General features: G+C 41.0%; 1 protein-coding gene across 8 annotated transcripts in view; it reads left to right on the plus strand.

The window, feature by feature from the left end:
- tead3b (TEA domain family member 3 b) overlaps window positions 1–23,190 on the plus strand; it is a 34,619-nt gene that overhangs the window by 6,521 nt on the left and 4,908 nt on the right. Inside the window, exons 3-13 of one of the 8 annotated variants that reach the window (XM_039797532.1) lie at window positions 7,388–7,642; window positions 14,527–14,591; window positions 15,892–15,954; window positions 16,103–16,165; window positions 18,891–18,902; window positions 19,815–19,940; window positions 20,079–20,119; window positions 20,410–20,466; window positions 20,938–21,002; window positions 21,093–21,229; window positions 22,273–22,446. In XM_039797532.1, the coding sequence (XP_039653466.1) occupies window positions 7,636–7,642; window positions 14,527–14,591; window positions 15,892–15,954; window positions 16,103–16,165; window positions 18,891–18,902; window positions 19,815–19,940; window positions 20,079–20,119; window positions 20,410–20,466; window positions 20,938–21,002; window positions 21,093–21,229; window positions 22,273–22,446 (810 nt within the window). In that variant the 5' untranslated portion in view covers window positions 7,388–7,635. The remainder of the gene's footprint in view (window positions 1–7,387; window positions 7,643–14,526; window positions 14,592–15,891; window positions 15,955–16,102; window positions 16,166–18,890; window positions 18,903–19,814; window positions 19,941–20,078; window positions 20,120–20,409; window positions 20,467–20,937; window positions 21,003–21,092; window positions 21,230–22,272; window positions 22,447–23,190) is intronic. The other 7 variants (XM_039797534.1, XM_039797533.1, XM_039797536.1 and 4 more) reach the window with 7 other exon arrangements.

A 23,190-nucleotide genomic window follows, 5' to 3' on the forward strand; every position in this document is an offset into this window, starting at 1 on the left:
GCTAGTCCACACAGCATTCCGGGATGGGAGAAAATGTGCTCTGGTTTATTGGCATTTCTTTAAACCAATCACAATCGTCTTGCGTGGTGCTAAGGGCCGGACACAATAACGGTGCCTCTGCAAAATAGCCTCGGGAAGGAACTTGTTTTGGTGGAACGTGCTCGTTCAAAGGTTGTTTTAGTCGTGCAACAGAAAACTCAGATTGGACAGATAGTCTAGCTAGCTGTCTGGATTTACCCTACAGAGATCTGAGGAGCATTTAACCATAGTCCTCATGAATCCACCGGAAATTAGAATGCCAACACAAAGAAATCAGAAGGTGACGGACATCCGGCGGATCTTCCTGCGGCACTGCAGCAAAACAAATTCTTTATACGTGCGTACTTAGTGAATAACAATGGTAGATTCCTCTGATGCATTAAAACAGGTTGAAAATGTCTCTCCATAACAACTGCAAGTCTACATAATCTGATCTCTTAAAAAAAACATTTTTTTTAATGTTAACCTGTTAAAGGTTTAGTGCTCATACGGCTTTGTTTGGAGCAGAGTACATGTACAGCAGAACAAAGACGAGATGCTCTATGACAGCTGGTGCACTGTTCTTCAAAGCACCTGAGAGAATGTACCATGAGCAACATTCGGTCCCCAATGATTTTTTTCTGTTTAACACCAAGTTCCAAATGTAACCCTATGCATCTTCAATCCGATGGACCAGGTGCATAAACATGGCGGCCTCTTTTAGTTGCTGTCATTTGAGCCTCCTGCTCCGTCCCACAAAGCAAGAAGCACCAAAAGTTTTTCTGCCCCAACTTTTCTGTCTGTGATATGTTTGTTGTGTAGCCTTTTGGTATTTACAGCATTTTTTTTAAGGAGTGACATCAAAAATCTTATGTTTTTATGCATCCAGCTCGAGCTGGCTTGACGTCATTCAAATTAAAGTTTCTCTATCTGTTGTTTTGCTCACCAGAAGTTTCTGTTGAAACTCAGTTGCATTGACAAACCACAGTTAAAATTTGGAAACACTTATCCTCAGAATGAAATAAATAATGTTTAAAATTAACAGCAGAAGCATAAAACGTAGAACTTACAAGTCACTTACTGTACACACACTCTGCCTAACTGTTGTTTTTCGTACTCCTACTACTGTCCTAGATCAATGGGCTCGCATGGCTCTCACGGTGGGATGTTTTGTCTCCGAATTTATTTCTATGATCCACCCTGTTTGGTCTTAAAACATTGTGAGGTTCGACGAATCTTTCTTTCTTACCAGAGGACTGGAGAAGAGATGTTGCCATCAGGCCATAAAAATCATGAGACATGACATACACAGTAATTTTGACTCAAGGTCTTGCCCCACTGTAGTCTTGGAATTCCACTGCGTAAGTAAAAACCCATCTGGTTGGTGCATCTGAGAGAACCAAGATGATCTCATGTTCACTGGAAGATAAAATTGAGGAATGAAAACTGGCAATGTGAGAAAAAACTAAATCCGCTCTCTCTGAGTGAATATGTGTTATTGTGTCGACTCCTGAATGTCATGCCATCCACTTGTTATTACTGAAACACACAGGCTCTGTTTGTTTCCCTGCCTGTAGGTGTTTGTAAGGGATTTCCTACACTCTGTGGCACACTTAAACAAATGCCTGCGCTGGAATCCCTTTCCTGATTTGGGTTATACCGACAGCTTTCCTCCATGTGACCTGGCAGCATCAGAGGGACTCAGTAGAATTACTGGAATTCATTGGGACATTTCACCGCACACAATCCTGTCTAGGAAGAGAAAAAAAGAAAAATCAGTGCGGTGCCAATAAACTCTGGTTGGTTCATGGATGGAGTCGTGGCGGAGATAAGCCGATTGCTGAAAACAGACTGCGGTTGCGATCGCTCCGTTCAGGCCTGGGAAAATGGGAAGAGGGATTGTGGTGCATGAATGGTGCCGTTTGAATGAATGTGCGAGGCGCATAGGTTTTGCAGCGTTATTCCTGCTGCACATTGGAATTCTGTTGCATATTGCTCTAATGGCCTGACTCCCAGAAAGCGGGAGGGGAGGTGTGTCCCTGGTTTTTGTGTTAAATGTGGGAGCAGGGTGTCATTCAATCGAGATCTTCTATAAACCCTCCCATCTGGCAGCCGCCTGAAAGAGTCTCACACACAGGTTTGTGCTTGGCACTAGGCCTTCAGCTAAGAATTGTTTTCATTATCCATTAATCTTGAGATTAGTTTCTCGATCAATCCGTTACACATTTGGGTTTATATGAAAATAGTGAAACAAGTTCAGAGGATCAGAATTTTCCTAAAGGCTAATTTGTGTCATCACATTCTCTTTTTTTATTTGACCATCATCCCAAAACCTACAGATATTCAATTTATCATCACATACAGAGGGAAGCAGCAAATCCACACCATAGAGAAGCTGAAAAACGACTTAAATGATTAATTAGATTATCAAAACCGCTGCAGATTTATTTTCTGTTGATCGATTAAGGTAGTTAGTTTGATTTTTTATTTTTTTTTTTAAGTTAGGTGTAGGTGTCTATGTATCGTACTGTGTGTTCAGCTCTGTGTGTCTGCAGTTTATTTAGCTGTGTGAGTCATTACTATGTTGTGGAGTTTCTCACCCTAACTTGGCTCAAAGGGACAATACAGTGTGTTTCTAATGTAATCAATATGTTAATTAAAACAGCTTTTCTTTTCAAATGACGTGCTGGCAGTAAATCGCGTCGGAGAACTGAATTCCAAAGCCTCCGTCTTGAGTCAAACTAGCAGTTGCTGAGTCCATAAAACTGTCTTCGTAACTTTATTTACCGCTCACTTTTATCATGAAATCGTGACTATTGTCCAGATTTGAAATCCTGTGACTCCACTAGAGGATTTATTGAGAAATGGCTCCACTGACAATGCCCTGCCTCTAGTCTGAGCTCTGAGCGTGTTCACTGCTGATGTTGCATTCCAGCTGGAACAATCCCACTGTTTTCCAGACCCCAAAGCGGACGCCTAAATTGGACAACACCCCCACCCCACATACACACCCCCTTTCCCCCCTCTGCTCTCCAACCAACCAACCCTCCCACCCACCACCCACTCCTCCCATACACGCATCCACTGGTCTCCTGTCCTTATTTGGGTAGAGACGTTCTGAGCGTTGGGTGGAAGGGGGGCGGGGGTGGTGCGGAGGAGGGAGGGAGGGCGTTTGGTTGACACAAGGGAGGCAGGAGGAGAAACAGTGAGCACTCGCAGCCCTTTCTTAATAAGGACATGTCTGGAATTCAGGCCCCTCTCTCGGCAAAGAGCCTCTCTTTTAGCAGCCCCTCACTTGAACACACTCCTGTGAGCACCCGGAGCTCCATTGAGGTCGTCAGATCTCCGCGTTACACTGAGCGCCGTGCGCTGCTCTTCACAGCTCGCAGTGCGGAGGAGGTTTGCAATGTTTTCTCTGCTATAATTGGAGATAAACAATAGAGCGGGCGGCCCACCCTCCTCCCCTCCCTCACTGTGCCACCAGTCTTTGATTATTGCCCCGGCTATACTGAAGCTGTTGCCCCACAGCACCTGTGCATTCTGTAATGAAATACTTTGGGCTGCTTGAAAGACATTTTCACACCAGGCAACACGAACTGCATCTGCTGTACTTGAGGTTGAGAAAGAAATATGTATGTAAGGGTTACACTTGATGTGAATAGCTCCTTGTGCCAAGAGATACCAACAAACAGGCTGCTGACAGCCAGACAATGAAATAATAAGTAAAAATCATTATGGCTAATGTCATGTCAACACATGTATAATGTGTGCTTTGGGCAAAAGAAGAAGTTCAGAGTTGAAGGTGACATATGTAAAGTTGAGCTATTAGTCAAAAAGTTAATTTGCAACTATTTTGATAATTGAATAATTGTTTTAGTCATTTTTTCCAGCAATTTACAAATAGTTGCTGGTTCCAGCTTCTCACATTTGATGCTCTTCTTTTTGCATAATAGTAAACTGAGTATTTGGGGGTTTTGGTCTGTTGGTTGAATAAAACAAGAAAGTTGAAGACGTCATCTTGGGCTTTTGGAAATTAAAATTATCATTTTATAGACTAGTAATCGAGAACTAATGAAACTTATCATTATTTGCAGCTCTAAGAAAACACATTCATTTTACTTTAATACAAGAAAAAAATAAGCAGAAAAATCTCAAAGTTTATAATCTAGAACCACATAACTTCTGGCATTTCTTTCTTTGAAAAATGCTAATTCATATTGAAGTTGAAGGACTAAACGACGAATTGACTTATCGTTGCAGCTCTATTTATTTACTTGCATATCCACGTGGCTGTGTATTTTTTGTTATTGTCATTGGGATGCTGAGATTTAAGTGTCCGAACAAGTACAGATTATGATTAAACTAACCCTAACTCACAGCCGTGTGATCTGTGAGGACTGCCATGGATCACTGGAGCTGCTGATGAGTTCTCAGTTTCAGTGTTGAGTTTTAACAGCGTGACCCTGTTGCAAAGGGTGTAAGGGTGCAAAGGGTCTGCCATAACCAATACCCTCTCGGCTAAAATTAGCAGCTTGACTTGTGGATGTTTGTCAAACTCTGGTTTGGGTTCAGTGACGTCCATAAATTTTATGACATATGTGGCGTGTGGTAGAATATTACTGCAGGATCACTATATAACATGATCTACTGTCCTTTTGATCTTTTGTAATTCCTGTTAGATGGTGATGGGAAGAGAAAGGAGCATCCCTAATCTTCCACCTCTGCTTTTTTTCTTTGTTTGTGGTTCTTGCAGCCATCATAAAGAATCTTTATAAATACCCAGCGATAAACTGAGGGAGATTTCAGGGCTATCATCATCATCATCATCATCATCATCATCATCATAATCATATAACCAGATAACATAAAACAAGGTATTGGCTGCACAGTTTTGGTATGAATATGTGGCCTTGAGACCAAGATTTTCACAGATTTTTACTGATTCTTTCAAATGTTTGATATTATTTTTCTAAATAAAGTCTTTTTGTTACATAAATCATACTGTTAATATTGGACTCCCTAACTGTGCAAAACCTCATGAGACAGGTCAAATATGACTTCTAATGGAAGAAAACTGCTGAAAAGAGATCATGTAACGTTCTATAGTAGAGACTCTAAATGCCAATATAATATAACTCTGTATTTATCAATTATACTTCATTTTTGTCAGCATCTGCAGAAATGCTAAAGCAGAAACACAAGCATCCTGGGAGGATCGTGGTTACCTCATAGACTTCCATTTCAGAAACAATACAATGCTGAAACGGCAGCTTGAAAAATACTTAAGATCTTTGCCTGCAGTCAGCCATAAGCCAACCACACTGGGACACAGTTCCCACACCACAAGAATTCTTTGAGGCCAGCGCTGATTAGTGAGGTCTTTAAACTTTGTTTTATGGAATATCTTGAATTCATTTGGCCATTTCAAAGAAATAAAATCTAGGAAATTATACTAAAAAATACGGTTAGCATTGTTTATTCATACAAATTTAATGACTGCAATAAAGGAAATGTCAAAGAAAACCAAAGTAGTGACCTATGGATGAATAACATTACTTATTTGAGTCTCATTATGCTTTACATGAACTCACACAGCTCTGGGCCACAAATAATTCACATTCATATGTATTTTTCTAAAGAAAAAAAACGTAGACAAATTTACCAGGGATTACATTCACACAGTATGGAATGTTAATTAAGTTGTAGACATAATTGAATTGAATATTATCAAATTGATTCTCCATGTTCTCCTGGATTGTATTGCCTTATTGAATGATTTAGTTGAGATTTCCTTGGGGATATCGGCACTGTTGCATCAGAAATAGAAAACAAGGAAGCAAAGTAAGAAAGCCGTTCAGTGTTTGCTTGCTTGCTATCACAGTTCATTGTGTTTAGAGGTGAAGCAACAGTTGATGTATTCTGAGAATATCTTTCCAAGATTCATGAAATTTGTTCCATCCAGCACAACACCAAATAAGGTTTTTCAGGCTTCCGCATACTCTGGCCCAGTTCCACCACACATGAATGTCACAAAATTAAAATAATATGTTGATAAGACAAATGGTGGCTTATACAGTATGTTATAGCTAAGCAAAAAGTCAGTTTTTAATGTTATGTTGCGAGAGCCGACACTTTCTTCATAGTATTGGATTTGTTTGCCACATGGCATCGCATGACCTGCATTTCCGACTGTGACGAAAATTGACACAATATTTCGGGGATTTTCTGCGGCTAAAAATAAACTTACTATGTTTCCATTCACGCATTTTAAAGTATCGCATTAGGAAAGCAAAATCGATAAAACTTCCTCAATTGCACAAAAACGTTTTCATGCTCGCTTGATGTGGTTTTTACCTTCGTCGAAAAAGAGTTGATTCGCTAAATGGGATGTAAACAAAAAGCTACTTGGCCGCTTCTCTATCGTCATCGTGTTAAACCCGCCAATAGCGTGCCAGGTGGATAAGCCAGTTTGTTATTGGTCCCTGCAGATTTGTAACGGAAGCAGGATAGAAAAATGTACAGGTTTCCAGCCTGAGCTGCAGGGCGAAATCAAATCGCCGGCAGATCGGGCTGAGTTTACCCAGTCTATGATTACAGCACACTTCTGATTACCTGGTGGTGATTGTTTTCAGATCAGATGAGCAATGTATGCATTAAAGGATACGTTTGGTGATTTTTGCTTTTGGCAGCATATCCTATAAATAGAACAAAACCAACAATGTGTCGGTACACCTCTCAGTACTGTCTGACTTTTCTTACCCTCTCGGTGGCACTCAGAGTGAAGCCCATTAAGTCCTACTTAGAGACATAAATCCTTAAAAATGGGTCACAAATATAAAGTTTCATTCTTAAATGAGCCTAAGTAATTTCCTAAAAGAGCTTGGCATTGTAGTTTTAAGCAAATTATTCTCAAACAGGAGTACATTTGTTGGGGACTATTTTCAGTTGCGGATCAACACAGATTTGATGCGCTATTGAGTATTTACATCACCAGGATAGTGTGTTGGATTGACTCACAGTACTCATGCTCATAGTTACGAGACATGACACAGATTGTAACGATGTGGCTCACTCATGTGTTTTGAATGCTATTAAGACAACTGTGGAGCTCTACAGCACATAAGCTATATCAGGCTTTGGCTGCACAGACGATATTTGTCCAATCATTTGCTGTTGTCATGGGACTTGTTGATAGTAAGAAATTCCACTTGCTGTCTGGGTAAAGAAGGCTTACCTACCTGTGTTTCAAACTGTCAACAGTGTTTGGGTTTTGTGTGCTATGTAATTATGATTACAATGAATAACATTTGCTAAATTCAGATCAGAATGAAATAAAAACAACTAAGCAACTTGTATCTTCATTTCACAGGTCTCCTACAGATCCTTTGATTTTGGGGCTCGGGGTCGGGCCCAGGGGGAGCCGCCACCATTGCGTCCAACGAGTGGAGTGCCAACGGTAGCCCAGAAGATGGGCTGGATGGGGAAAACGAGGACAAGACCATTGATGGGGACGCCGAGGGCGTGTGGAGCCCGGACATCGAGCAGAGCTTCCAGGAGGCCCTCGCCATCTACCCTCCCTGTGGCAGGAGGAAAATCATCCTATCAGATGAGGGGAAGATGTATGGTGAGTAATACACTGGATAACAGCCAGAGAAACAAAAGAACAACAATTGCATGGAAATCAGTCCCATAATGCATGCACGAAAATGAGAAAACCACCCATTCCACAGAGATTTGTGGCTCAAAGAAAACAAATACCCACCATAGTGCCCTCAATAGAAATGAGAAAAATACTTTTCTTCCTCTTGTGCTCATGTCATAGCTTTGACACTGAAGTGAGGGTTTTCTTTCCACTCAGAGCTCTCTTTAACAAGTCTGTACCTGTTGAGATGTGACCCAGGGGCAGGTTCTTCCAGTCACACCAGCACTCTCAGAGCTGGTTATTGCTGTCCTGAGAGCATCTCAGCTCCTCTCCGTTTTGATTAACACACGTCCTTTTTCTTCTGTGTTTTTATTTACAGCCTGTACTTTATGCCCACTGTTTTATGGCCTCTTCTCTTCCTCGCTACTCTTTCAGTCGCAAAACCTGCTCTTTGTGTTTTATCGCTGAACGTCATGTGCTTGTTTCTCCACAAACCGGTACCGCTGGAAGAGGTTTTTTTTGCCTGTAGGTGACGGCTTGGCGCTGGTTTGTGGAGAAGTGTTGCGTTTGATGCTGGATGGCTCGGTTAAATTGGCAATAATTAGCACAGCATGAATCGAAACACAGGAACAAAAAAACATCACATTGGCATGTCGAAGATTTTAAACATCCATATGGTTTCAGAAAAGTTATGCTGTTTCCAGCCGTGTGTTCATTAAATTGCAGGTGTTGAGACTTTAATGCCCTGAAAACCTCCAGATGGGGATGTTGGCAAGTTCTCTGGTAGAATCACTGACGTGCAGGTGTAGGGAATTGAATGCATTTGTCTTTCATTATTTTGATCCCGCTTTCCCATTCCTATTGTTACAACAGAGCACGCTCTCCTAATTACATTCAGCATTTGAAGCTGGGAATTTTGCTGAACAACAATGTTGATTGAGGGGAACTATGCTGCCTTCTTTACTGTTTTACATGCCGTTATCCTCAGCACACCTTTTCGGTTTTGTGAAATGATGTTATGTTCACCATCGTAATTCAACTGCCTCAAGCCATGCTTTGTGAGACTCCCTTGTCTTTTAATTCTTGTCCACCATATCTCAAAAACTTGCAATTGATTCAGGCTTCAGAGCAACCAGGTTGCTTTTCGGCTCTTGACAGATGGAATTCTTTTGGCGTGATTCACCCGCGATGGAATCTCATCCTCACATTTGGTTATTCAAGGACAAGCACATACCTGAAATAACTCACTATTTCAGCTTCTGTTGTTACTCTGAACCTGTCTTAAGGAGTCCTATTAGGGAGGAAACAAGGAGTGGATCGATCGATTAGTCAAAAGAAAAATAATCGGTAGCAAATTTTGTTCTGATTCATTAACCATTTCAGTCATTAATCAAGCAAAAATGCCAAAAATTTGCTCATTCCACCTTCCCAAATATGATTATTTTCTGCTTTTCTCTGTTTTAGATTGTTTTTACTTAAACATTGTTGGGTTTTGGAATGTTGGTTGGACAAAACAAGACATTTTGAGATATTACCTTGGACTTGGATCTCATGATAGGCGATTTTTCTTTATTTTCTGACATTTTATAGACTAAATTGACAGATTAATCTAACATAAGAAAACGGACTAAACTAATGATACCATGTTCAAGTCTGTTTACACAAAGCATTTCTGACGTGATTCAGTAATGAATGCAGTCATTTGTAGTTGCATGAAACCTTTTCGAATTTTCATTTTAGGCAGTATTATTTAAGTATTATTTGATTTGTTCTATTCTATTTTTTCAAGAATGACACAACTAGTTTACAACATGTACAGACCTTGAGCACAAGTCACTGCCGGCATCTCTAAAAGTACCTAAATAACTCTTCAGCCCTGTTTAGCAGTGCAGTGTTGTGTCGCAGGCTCCATACATTTGTCATGAGAATGTCAACAAAGAGGCCGGCAAACCTGCCCCCTTAGCAACAAACTGTTAGGACCCCTTTTAGAGGCTTGTTTTTTTTTCTAGAGCACTAAACACTCTCCATTTACAATAAGTCATCTGAGGCTCTGCTGGCAGAGCCAAGGCATGCCCCAGAAGAAGCCGTCTCACAAGGTGATTACCTAAGCCATCTAAAAGCTGCCCTGACGTGAGGTTAGGGGAATGTTAACGATGGCACTGTATGTAATACTGTCTACCTTGCAGTCTCAGACTGCAAGTGGCCTCCAAAAGAAGGCAAGTCATTCCTCCCATTGGGAATTCCACTTTTTCTGCCAGGACTTTTTTTTTTTTTCAATTGGTGGGAAACCTTTTGCTAATTTCCATTGCCTTAGCAAGATGACTGCTTTATACATGTGTGTTCCCTGCCCTAAAAACCTGTCTAGACTTCCCAGAAGCATTACCAGTCATTTACATAGCTCAGGGGTGACAAAGAGTTCGAAGGAACATAACACTTGATTTTAATAAATCACACATGTTAATAATCACTCCAGAACATGAACAACACTTAAATAAGCTTAACTCTAGTTTGGGATCTGTTGAACCCTTTTCATAAAATGTGCATTATATTACATATCTACCACAATCTATCTACCACAACTTGATTTCATCAATTCCAGCATTACTTTCAACATACAGTAAACATGGAGCTACAGCCAGCAGCTGCTTAGCTTAGCTTAGCATAAACACAGGGGGACATGTAGCCTGGCTCTGTCCATAGGTAACAAAATCCACTTGCCAGCAACTCTTATACTCGCTGATTAACAAGTTATGTCTTCTTTGTTTAATCCGTACAAAAACTGTGTAAAAACTGGTCATTTGCTGGACCAGGTAGTATCTGCCCCTTGCCAAAAAAGGCCCGGTACATAACCCCAGTCAGTTTATGTGCTGATTAAACAAACACGATATAACACGTTAATCATTGAGCTTTAGAGGTGCTGGTAGGATGATTGGCTACTTTTGAACAGAGGCAGGCTAGCTGTTTCCCCTGTCTTTATGCTAAGCTATGCTAAGCTAAGCTAACCAGATGCTGGCTGTAGCCTTATATTTAACAGACAGATGTGAGAATGGTATCAATCTTCTCATCTTACTCTCTGCAAGAAAACAAACTTGCAAACAAACTTGCATTCTTCCTAAATGTCAAACCTTTAATTCCTTAAATGTTCTGCTCGTATTCATTCAGAAAGTAATCAGCCCTTACTGTCCAAAATCCAAAGAATAGTTTCTGCTCAAAAGGTCTTGGTGGAATTGAATAGTTGGCACATTTTACGACCTAAGTTCAGAGGAAGTGTCTTCGGGAGATGTGGGGGGGGGTGTGGTGTTTTTAAAAAAAATGTTGCCTGTTTTTCTTTGTTTTGTGCTGGTGCTGACATGAATCCTAACTTTCTCTCTCTCGCTCTCTCTCTCTCTCTCTCTCTCTCTCTCTCTCTCTCTCTCTCCCTCTCTCTCCCGCACTCGCTGCAACCACTGCTGAAAAAAGGAAAGATTTGAGTGCTAGAGCTGCGCTTTTGCCGCTTTAAACCACCTGCAGGTTGAAATGTCTTTGGGCGGCGGGGGAATTAGTGGCAGGTTCGGTGCATGTGTAAAGTTGTGAGAAAAGATGTGTGTGGATGTATATAAGATAGGGGCCTGAGCGCTCTGTAATGATGACTGAGCAGGCCTTCCCTGTCAGCCCCCTCACTGAGATGTTAGGAATGTTTTCAGTCATGGCTGAGCAGTATGTTAGCAATTTAGGATTACCTCAATGTTATGAGAATAGGAGGGGAGGGGAGGGAATATGGATAGAGAAAGGGTTCAGGAGAGAGGGAGATCCGAAGAGAGGGAGGGTGATGGGGGGTGGTGGTGGGGAGTTACGGAAGAGAGAAGAGAGATCACCTTTTTGCCCGCTATCTTAGCGTGGAAGTGGAAAATTCCAACAGTCATGTAGTAAAAGAGAAAGATAGGCGTGTCCTATCGGGGGAAGAGGTTAAGAATGGCAGCCTGCAGCGATCTGAGTGGGTGTTGAGCAATCAACAAGGGAATCATAAGCAGCTCAAAAAGAGGGTAAAAAGATGGAAAGACAGCAATGGTGGGGGAAGTAAAAGGCAGAAGACGAGTGAGGCTGTGAATGCTATTGTGTGTGTCTGTCACCTGTCACGTCCCCCTGCTGTGTGGACCAGCCTTTTCACCGTCTCCACCATGTCAAGTCTGAGCAGATGTTGGCTGCTGCTGCGGCTGCAGCTGCCATTGACAACACAGATCGCGTCCTCTATACTTTCTCTGTTGGGGTTCGAGAGAGCAATATGTCTAAAAGATTATCGACTAATATAACCAGTCCTATTCTAAGAAAACCCCAGCATGAAATGTGCATGTGCAGACCATGCAGCTGCTGCTTTGAAGTCCTGGAACTTTTTTTTTTTTTATATTCTATGTCAGGTTGTGATTTTGTATTTTAAACTAAGTGAATTACATCCAGCTACAGGTTTTGTTTTTGAAAGCATTAACTCCTAATTTTAGTGTTGAATAAGCTCTGCTCAGCGGTTGTTTTTGTGTGTCTGAGGACTGGGGTTTAACACAGATTATGATTATGTTACCCCTCAAAATGTGTTGTATGCTTTGGTCTTCAAAATTTGATGCAAGGGTGATGGATTTGGCACCGATTACCTCAGTGTTTCTGAAATCCTTGCTTTTGCCCTGTGGCCAACTGTTCTTTTTTGTGTTCTTTTTTGAGATTAGGGAGGTAATGGGTGATAAAAATGTAAAGGCTCTGTTCAATATGTCGCAGTGGTATCATGGTCCAGTTTGTCTTTTTCCAAAGAGCTGAAAAAAAGCAGTTGAGAATGTGTCTCTCTGTCTTTCATTTCCAAATCATTTTAACATTCAACTTATAAAAGATTATTTGAAACTTTGAAATGAAACACTGGAGTAAGTCGTCTGATCCCTTAAAAGTGTCTCTGCTGCAAAAAAACAACAACTGTGTATCACATCAAACAAAAGCTGTACAACCACAAAACTGCACTGTTCAACTGATGAACTAAACATATTTTTTTACCACGCAATATAATTTCTGTGCTCAACACTATTACAAAGGAAGTTACAAAAAATGTATGTGGTCTGCTATTTTGAAATCATTTCCATAATATTGTGAAAAAGAGATTTAGTTCAGTTTTACTGAACCCCAACTTAGAGGGTCCCGAAAGTCTGCTTTGAATTTACAGTTTGGCCCAGCAACACTGAGTCTAACACGGAGTCCACCTCACCATTCTCAGAGAAATTCTTATCTTTTTCTTTTTTAGTCAAACTGTAGTTCAGACTGTATTGCAGTATACAGTACTTTGCAATGAGATATTTGTGAAATTCATAGCAGAACTCTGTGGTTGGCTCGATGTAATGTTTTTTTCCCCCTCTGCTCCTCAGCTGAAGAGATTGAGAGTGACAGTTGCGCGGGGGTCGAACTGGCATTGTTCTTTCTCTGCCATCCTGTGCTGGGATGGTCGGCAGCAGGTGCTGCTGTCCGTTGGGTGCAGGGTCACACGGTGTTGTTTTGGGAAAAGGGGGCTGCTTTGCTGCCAGGTGGCAGTTGTTGGCAGAGACAGTTATGGCTTTGTGTTTCCTCCAAGAGTTACAGCATCAGCTGCCCCTTTTGCCCCTCTAACCGACGACCCCCTAACCCAACCTAATGGCCCTCACCTCTGCTCTAACCCCTGCGTCTCCCAGAGCTGGAAGTGAATGTGTGTGTTCACCCAAGCTCTGGCTGTGTTCGCAGGCCCAGGCCAATCAGACTGGCTAGCACAGATGTGACAGGCTTAGAGGAATGCTAGGAATGCGGAGGCGCTGGAGCGGGCGTGTCCATCGTTGGCCTGGGGCAGAGGGGGGACGGGCTAGCTCAGTATCGGCAGACAGTTCAGCTCTGCTCCTCTGGCCGACCGCCGGGCTAACTGGTTTGAGAGTACGGTGAGTGCTGCAAGTCTGCTTGAGATGGCCTGCAGTACTTTTATGGTAATTGCACTAACCAGGGCCTTCTGGAGTACTAAAGAGTGTGTGAAAAAACAGGACTTGTTTCTCCTGTCATTATGTGTCCGGATACTCAAAAGACTGTTAAACTTCCTAGACACACAGTGTATTGTGTGTGTTTAAGAAGGCATATCTTGACCAGTTTTTGTTGGTGTAAATTTCTGTCAGCAAATTTAGCAGAGTTAAAGTCATTATTCATAATGATATAGCAGTTCAACCTCTCCCTTTGGCCCAATTTTCAGCCACAGAAACCCAGTAAACGTGACTTGGCAAAGAAAATAAGTAAAACAGACTGATGGACTGATTTCCCCTCGAGACAACATAATAATGCTGTTTGCACTTCTTCCACACCAAAGATGATTTTTGCTTGGTCCTAGCTGCACTTTGCTGAAAAGGCAGTGCTTGTTAAATCTCATGCTCGTCCAGAATAGAAGCCTGTTCTCTGCACAACCTGTTTGTGCAGAATGTAGAAAGTAGATGTTATGTCATGAAAGACATGGTTCTGTTTTCCAAGCCCTCTCTATAATTAGGCTTCAGGGCCACGTGAGCACACAATAAGGAGGTGTGAAACGAGCTAATTAAAACTTTGGGGTAAAACTAGAAAATCACGCTTTTAATACATGCCTTATTTTAAAAAATGAAACAGAATTTTAAATACGGTCTCCTATAGCAAACTGACGTGTTATTATGACCTGTGTCAAAAGTGCGTTTGCCCTGGGTCTGAGGAAATGTCACACTGCTGTAATAAGATGTGTACTCAAGGTATGACAAGAGGGCCACCTTCTGTCCATTTTAGGGTATTATCACTAATGTACGAATGCTAACTAATCTTCTGTCATGTATTCTTGTATACTGGCTTTTGTTTGTGACCTTTCTTTCTGTTTTGTGTTCCAGGTCGCAATGAATTGATAGCAAGGTACATCAAGCTGAGGACGGGCAAAACCCGCACAAGAAAACAGGTAAACAAGTTTTGATGATTGGATTAGAATTATCATGCATGAGTTTAGTTTTAGTTACTGATGGTACAAGCAGGTGGGAGGGGTGGGCAAAGGGTACAGATGACCCCAGCCCAAGGCCCAGGGGTGCCCATGCAAAGGTCTATGATGCTGGAGTGGGTTGGATGGAGGGACCCAATTTGGACAAACAAATTCACCACCAGAAGGGTAAAAAACAGCAACAACTGTTTTATAAAATGATTAATAGTTTCTGATGTCACGCTTAATTACAAAACAACTGTATTAAAACATATTAAAAGGAAAAGTCTGGTTTTATTATAGGTTTCTTATTCTCAACAAATCCCATGAAAAGACCAAAACTAAGAATGTGATAGAGCTTTTTTCAATAGCTTTCGATTTACCTACCCTGTCTGTGGCCCCCAAGCCCATTTTATTCCTGCTGAACATGTGGGTCACAAATATATAGTTTAACTATTTGAAAAGGCAAAGTAGTTTCCTAAAACAGCTGGGCACTGTAGTTTTTAGCAAACACTACTCAAACCAGCCGGGACAGGGACACTGATTTTTGTGTGTCTGTGTGTGTGTCTGTGTGTGTCACCATGGCAAGATGTGGTCCTGGAGACACCTACTATAGCAGGAACTATCACAGATGTGAATTTGAGTACTTTGCCTGGTGTTTAGATGTCTGTCTACAGACAGATTTTGTCAGCGCAATACCGTCACAACCATTCAAGATGCAGTCGCGAAACTTTACAGGTATGTAGGTGACATCAAAATGAAGGCCGAGTTCCAAGATGGGTGTGTTCCGAGCAAGGACATTCAAAGTATAGGGGTAGGAAGTAGGGAAGGGGCCATTGGCCACTTTACACCACTGGCTGATGTGATCCCATCGCAAGATGATCTCTAGTTGGGGGGCTATTTTCATCTGCAGATAAATACACATTTTATGCTGTAGTGAGTGTTTACAGCAGGTCGGTGTATGTGGGACACACACATTGTACACAAATGGAGGTCTATAAGAAATAAACTATATCAGGCTTTGGGTACACAGACAGTACATGCTGGGAAGATCAGTCCATTGATGGCTTTGGTCTTTTCATGGGTTTTGTTGACAATTAGAACAATATAGACTATCACCAGACTTCTGCTTTAAATCAACTTGTATTGTTTGCATGAACTTTTTAGAGCTCTCACTGTGTGTTACCTCTGTAAGTATGTGTGTCTGCAAGTGCATGCATATGTGTTTGCATGCATCTGAGTGCATGTTGTTTTTATGCTCAAAAACTGTTTCACACCCCTTTAGGTGTCTAGTCACATACAGGTGTTAGCACGGAAGAAAGTTCGTGAATACCAGGCGGGTATAAAGGTAGGTGCCACCAACCTGCCTCCCGGCAACACTGACTGGGCGTCTCTTTCCTCTTTGGTTACGGCTTCTCTCTCTCTCTTTCTTCCCTTGTCTTTTCTCTCCCTGTCTCCTTTTCCTCTTCCCTCCTCTTGGCTATTCTTCTGTGCAGGTTTCTAGCCACTTGCAGGTTCTCGCCCGGAGAAAATCTCGCGAGATCCAGTCAAAGCTAAAGGTATGCGCTTCACCGCGGGCTCGGCGGGGCTGGCAAAGGCTTGGCTTTGCACTAACCACCTAACTCTTGCATATCATTATCTGTCCTTGCTTTGATGCAAGGCCAGGTCCTGCTAGATAAGTGGATGTAAGCTTGGCAAGTAAAATACATTTTTTTAACGATAAATCAGATATTACAAACATTCTTAAGGAGTGAATTCTCTGATAAACCCGCAGTCTTGCTTCTGTGCCATGCATGCAACACACAAATAGACAAAGCTTTTTAACTTCTACTGTAGGTCAGAGCTGCACTTACTGTGAGACTAACCCCATCACTCAGTAGTGAAAGTTGTTAGCTGCTTTAAAGGAATGCAGCACAAGCTGCTATGATGAGCCCAGCGAACTGTCATTTAGCCGCATGTTGCTCCAGCTCTGTGTCCGTCCTCTGTGCCAGCTATGCCTCTGCAGCATACTGTACTTCTCTAAGACTTCTTTTTCCCCTAAAATGCTCTCTACTTCGATACTTCTAGTTCCTTTTAATGTGTCTGTTTGTGATGTGTTTTGTGAAACTGAACATTCAAAAAAAACACATTAATCTTCATCATATGAATCCTTTGGACTTGTCTTTTATTTCTTTCAATCCCTCTGCTCTCTCTTCATGCTTTTTATCCTTTTTGCATATTCACATATACATAATGCAGACTTGTGTAAATACAGAAGACATTGTTGCATTCTGTAGTGCTAACTTCAATTTAAATTAACCCCTTTATGCAGACTAATCCTACAGTGGACACCAGCATCCACAAATTACACATTTTGTTTTAAATTTCCCATATTGTAAAGAGTGAGATATCCATGTCTTTTATTATAAAGCAAGTCGAGATGCTATATAAATATTGTGAAAGTATCAAAACGCTCAATCCACAGAGAAATGCACACAGCCCATTCAGACACCGTGGCTTTTAAACGAGCCATACGTGTGTATGGTTGTGATGTCACAGCTATAATGTACATGATTAGAAAGTGCTGCTACGGTGCCGTTACAGTCATTCCCCGGCTGCAGAGAGGGTGCAGAGACTAAAAAAATTTGTATTTTCTTACATCACATAAACTTTGACCGCGACAAGTGATTGTATTACGTACAGTAGGAGGACTCAACTTGTTCATCAAGTGACGCAAGTTTTTGAGCTGTCCACAGATGCCAAACTCACCATGAATACAAGGTATAGGACTGTTAGTGAGCCAAAACTTCCCTTTCTTGTTTGAAAGTTAGAAGTCCTCACTAGTGTAGTCACAGGACTTATAAAGCAAGGCCGCCACATTATCCTCCCTGCTCTTCTCACAGTCACATTATGGCGTCAGGAATTGTGTTTCAAACACGTTTGCAGATCTTAAAATGAATGTCATTTTCCAAACATATTTTCATCATGTTGTTGTTTTGTTGGGCTCAGCATATCTAAACCATACACTTGATTGGCACTCTTACATATTTTGTGCAAAGTGTGCTCTAAAAATGGACCAACAGGCAGAAGTATAATGGTATTAAGATCAGGTTTTAGGTCTTTCAAAGCTTATATTATAATCTATGTAGGGACTTTAATCCTCTCCGCTGAAGGGGTTAATCATGTTCTCATCTCTTCTTTCTGTGATTACTTTTTTTGCTCACACGACCACCTGTCTCCTTCTACATATTTGTAGCAAAATTAATAATAATATAAAAAATTGTAATCACCTGTGTACTCATTAAACCCATTTATAAAACAATCTTACTTTCATTTCAACTGATCAGTCAGCGTGTAATTTAGTTAAGTCATTTGGCTTTTTTATGCTTTGTGAGTTCACCTTAGTTGGATGAGGGTAGTGGCACTTTCAATGCTGTTCTTGTTTTTTTTTTTTTTATCTTTCTTTCCTGTAGCTTTAAAACATGTAATATCAACTACTGAACATGCAATTGTAGCCATGCCAACGACTTGTTCAAGTGTTTATCAAGCCTTTATGAAGTGAAGCCAAAGTAGTTTATTTCCCAACACTCTTAACAAACTGGTTTCCAAGCCACTGTTTTAAGTTCAAATGGCTGACAAAGAGCAACTCTTTTCTCCCAGGAATAAAGGGAAATTGTAGCCTCAGCTGAACAAACAGGGAGTTAAAGTGTGACTTCTAAAAAAGCTACACACTGTAGTACCAGGTGTACATCGAAGGCTTTGTGTTGCAACAAACCTCCAAGGATTTCAGTTTTTACTATTTGCATACAATATGCATTACTATGTTTTTCTTCTGTTGGTCTTCTACTGGGGAAAATGTTTAGTGTTATAAAGCAATGTGCTCCCCAATTATACACTACAGATTTGTATTGGGTATTTACTGAAAGAATATCCTTTAAAAACACTTTGCTTTATAGTCCTTATACATGATTTTGACTGTGTATTATTTCAACCTTTTACTGCTGTCTATATTGAAATGAAATAAAATAAAACAAGAATTTATGTTACCAAATGTAATGTAAAAGTTTGGGCAAATTTTCTTATCAATAATATCTTGTCATAAACCTGTGATGAAGCAATACTTCAGTCCCTAGTGAACCTTGTAACCTCTCTACCAGAGCAAACTTATGTTATTGCACACCAAGTCTACGGTATATAAACAGAAGAGGCAAACCAGGATTTATCTCAACCAAAACTGAACAAAGTAATATCAACACAACATTTAGAACTGCACCGTACTAATGGTTTCTCTCTTTTTTGATTCAGGCGATGAATTTGGTAAGTGAATTTGACTTGTGCAATATGCTTCCCCCTTCCTTTGTTTGGCAGCACCAGTGCACTGTCCCCTTGCTATGGCCCTCTGCTGGCATGGCGCCCCCGCCCCATTACTATCCCGTAATGAAGCAATGCTTAGGAAGCAGCCCCACTTTGAACCCAAGACTGCTCCGCATCCTGCCTGATATAGTGTAATCCCCTCAGCATATTCCAAAAACCCCAAATCTTGCTTGCTTTGCATTAGGGTGTTTGATTTGGGTTCTCGCTTCTGAGGCATCTGTCCTTTAGTTGCAAAGTCATAACTTAATTATCTTAAGTGCATTCTTTTGCAAACATGAAAAACAGCAAAATGATGCATTTTAAACTGAATTTGGTATATTAAAATAAAAGCTTTGCAATATGTGTCATGCACCATGGACATGAATTAGTTGGCTTTGTATAGGCTATCCTTTGCAATGTTTTCACTGACATAGTATTACTTTCATCAGTAATTGTTGATGTACACTTCGATGCAACACAAATGCAAATCTGCATTTCAAACCAAAGCACTCTCTTTATTGTCTTTTTCCTGTGGTGATCCTGGTAACACACTGACATTCAATTAGTCGTGTGACCCGAGCTTATATACCAGTGCGGCTTCATCTTCTCCGTTCTACTCTTTGCTTCATTCTGTCAAGCTGCTCTTTCAAGAAATGTTCTCTTTATTAAGTTTTGAGAATAATTAAAATAAGTGTTTTTATTGACTCTTAAGCTAAACTCATGTCAAGTTTATCGTAACTCTTAAAATCCCACCTCAAGATTATCAAACCTATTCATTTCAGAATTCAGGTGCCCTCTACTACGGCAGTAGGTAATGTTTAGGTTGTGGCGCCACCTTGTGGTTGACTCCCGTTGTTCCTCTGTTTCAATCTGTAGGATCAGGCGTCTAAAGACAAAGCCCTGCAGAACATGGCAGCACTGTCGTCTGCACAGATCGTCTCCCCGAGTATGATAAAGAATCACCTTCCACCACTGCCTCCTGCCCCCTACCAACCACCCAGAGTTAGCCCACCACTCATTCTCTCACACATAAACACATTTTTGTTGTATTTTTCAATCATGAAAATTATGTTGGATTTTATCTGAAAAATACCTTAATTAATCCTGCAAAACAATTAACAATATTTTCTTGCTCTGCAGTTCTGGCCTGCTATCCCAGGACAGCCTGGACCTTCTCAGGAGTAAGTAAACCCCTCTAATGAACCCACAAGATGTTTGTGGGGTGACATCACACCCCCTATTTACTATCTGAAGAGAGAGCTTGGCCTACGACCTCCCCTAGCTCTGTTTCCCCCGTAATTCTGAAAAGTGTCCTTGGGTTTCGTGAAAGGCGCTATATAAATAAGTTATTATTATTATTAGAGATGAAAGAAGAGTACATAAAGAGTGACTGAGCCAGCGCAGGGGTTTAGGTTTAATGTCAGGTCGGTGTTGCAGGGCATGTTTAACGGATCACATTTTTGCACACCAGGCTGATTCTAGATCTCAACCAGGGGAGGACTCCTGGGCTTGGCCGCACCAGCCATGCGTAAGTTCCCCCTAGCCGAGGTCCAGCTGTGAGCACAAAGCAGAACTAACTCTTCTTCTACACTGTATTGTACTGTATGTTTCCTGCACTGATGTAAACCACCACCGGGCAAATTAACTGCTTCAAATTGGATTGAGAAAAAATAAACATGGGAGACAAATCCGCATAGTGTTCGATGACTTGCGTTCACTGAAAAACGACTAAAGTCTCTAAATATTTTAATTAATTTTCTTAGATTTGTCAGTTAACGCACAATTAATTGATGCTATTTTGCATCATAAAGAAGCAATGAAGCAGGTGGACTTACGCCTAGCTGGTGCAACAACACATGCCTTTGACACTAACAGATTTTCACAATAAAAAGCCTTTATCAGAAATACAAATATAGAAGGACCCATGTGCTACAAACATCTGTTGCTGACCGTGTATAGTAGGGCTCATTGTCTCACCGAACCATTTATTGTCTTTCAGTATCAAACCTTTTGCACAGCCCCCATACCCAAGCCTATCAGGTCCTGTACAACAGTCCATACCAAGTAAGTAGAAGGTAAAAATTTGGTGAGAATTTTGCAAAAAATGAAACTAAAAATGACCAGTTTTTAAATGTTTGTGTGTGTGCCATTCAGGTTATGAGCCTTTGGCACCTCCTCCTCCTCCATCTGCTACTGCAGTGCCAGTGTGGCAGGACCGGACCATCGCCTCCTCCAAGCTACGGATGCTGGAGTACTCAGCCTTCATGGAGGTCCAGAGAGACCCAGACAACGTGAGTGAAAATGTACAATAAGGCTTTCCACAAATAAATAATGTAAATAATGTTGATGTTAATAATGTGTCTTGTTTGTTGGAGGATGGAGACTCAGCCTACATTCCGTTACATATGTGCCTGCACATTGTGTTAATGACAAAAAAATTTAATTGAATTGAAAAGAGACATGGATTACTGAACGAGACTAGCTGGTGCAGGCCCAGGGCCCGGATGGGTGAGGAGGCCTCTGGGCCAGAGCCTTTCTTTAAATTGACTGTTTAGATTTCCTGTTGGAAAGTCACAGAGTTCAGTTAAAACCAGGGATGTCCTGATCATGTTTGTTGCTCCTGATGAGAATGTTTTTTTTTTTTTTTTTTTTTAACTGAGTATCAACCAACCAATCCAATCCAATATTTGTTTCTGTTTACTTTATATTTATTTTGTCCTTCATATTACAGCTGCACGGCATACTGAGGCTACAGTAACAGCAGAGTATCCATGCTTTAAGAAAATAAAACCAACATCTCAGGCTTTCTTTGATTGTGTCCTATAATATTTTAGTATATCTGTGCAGAGGAGTGTCAGTGTGGATCTACTGTGGCAGGAAGCTTAGGATATGAGTCAGACAGCCTCTCTATATCTCTAGCATGCATCAAGGTGCAGTTGTTGAACCAACCTTAGAGCTCTGTTTCACTTGCAGAATGTCACCAATAGAGATGCAAAATAACTATAAATGGGAAGTCTAGCTGTCTTGCTCCTTTGGTTGGAGGGGTGGAAGGCCTTTGCAGGGGCCTGCATAGTCCATCCATGCACACAGCAACAAAACATGTGATTTTCGTAATGGACAGTATCTCTGGCCCCATCTGGATTGTCCTCATGTGGTGAATCTGTCTGGTACCTATGTACAACAAAGGCTAAAAACCACAGAATATTTTATTGGTGTTTGGTAGACCGCTCTTTCCTTATTCTGAAAAGTGAACAGTGTCATATTAAGATCTGCAGCTGATGTTCCTGAGGTTAACCACATCCTCTCTTGTCTCTTTGGTCTCTGTCCACTGCAGTACAGCAAACACCTGTTTGTCCACATTGGACAGACTAACCCCTCCTACAGCGACCCGCTCCTCGAGGCCGTGGACATCCGGCAGATCTACGACAAGTTCCCTGAGAAGAAGGGCGGCCTCAAAGAGCTTTATGAGAAAGGCCCTCAGAATGCTTTCTTCCTAGTTAAATTCTGGGTAGGATGTTATTGTTATATATGTCACCTACCAGTTATAAGTTGTTATTATGCATTTGTATTTCACTTTGTCTGGTTGATGCCACATTACCCCAATGCGGAAAAGTGTGAAGTCTTTAAGCACAACGTTTTAGCTCAACGGGAAGCAATAACAACAACAGAAAATTTGTCTTACTAGCTAGTTCTGTGTGTAGTGAACAAGTATGTAAAGCGTATGTAAGAAGTGTTATACAGTTGTATTTCACTTGTATTTTACTGACAGAATCCCATTACATTACTAATGCTTTTTCTAAGTTACTTCATTGTGTACTGGCAGGCATACATCAACATTTTCATCCTATATTGAGACCATTGCAGGTATTTTTTTACTTACAACTTCTCACTTTTAGAGTGACACAAGTGGTAGCAAAGTATGCAAACCACTTCATTTTTTATGACACAGTGGTGGACTTAGCAAATTTTAATATATGATAAAAAGATTATATAGAAGGCATTTCACAGTGGATTGCTTCATCATCTACACTGCATTTCTCTTTATGTCAGTAAACTGTATCTGAACACATTATGTTGTTCCAAAACATCTAGTCTCAAGACGTTTGTCAAAAACACCCTAAAATGTTCTTTCAACTAGGGCTGCACGATATGAGGAAAATATGCGATAACGTTGTTCAGTATCGCGATAACGATATTACTTGCGATAAATCAACAGATATTGTTTATTGTGTAAGTGTACTCAGTTCTGCAT

Source organism: Perca fluviatilis, chromosome 4 (assembly GCF_010015445.1).
Source record: "Perca fluviatilis chromosome 4, GENO_Pfluv_1.0, whole genome shotgun sequence".
NCBI classification, from domain to species: Eukaryota; Metazoa; Chordata; class Actinopteri; order Perciformes; family Percidae; genus Perca; species Perca fluviatilis.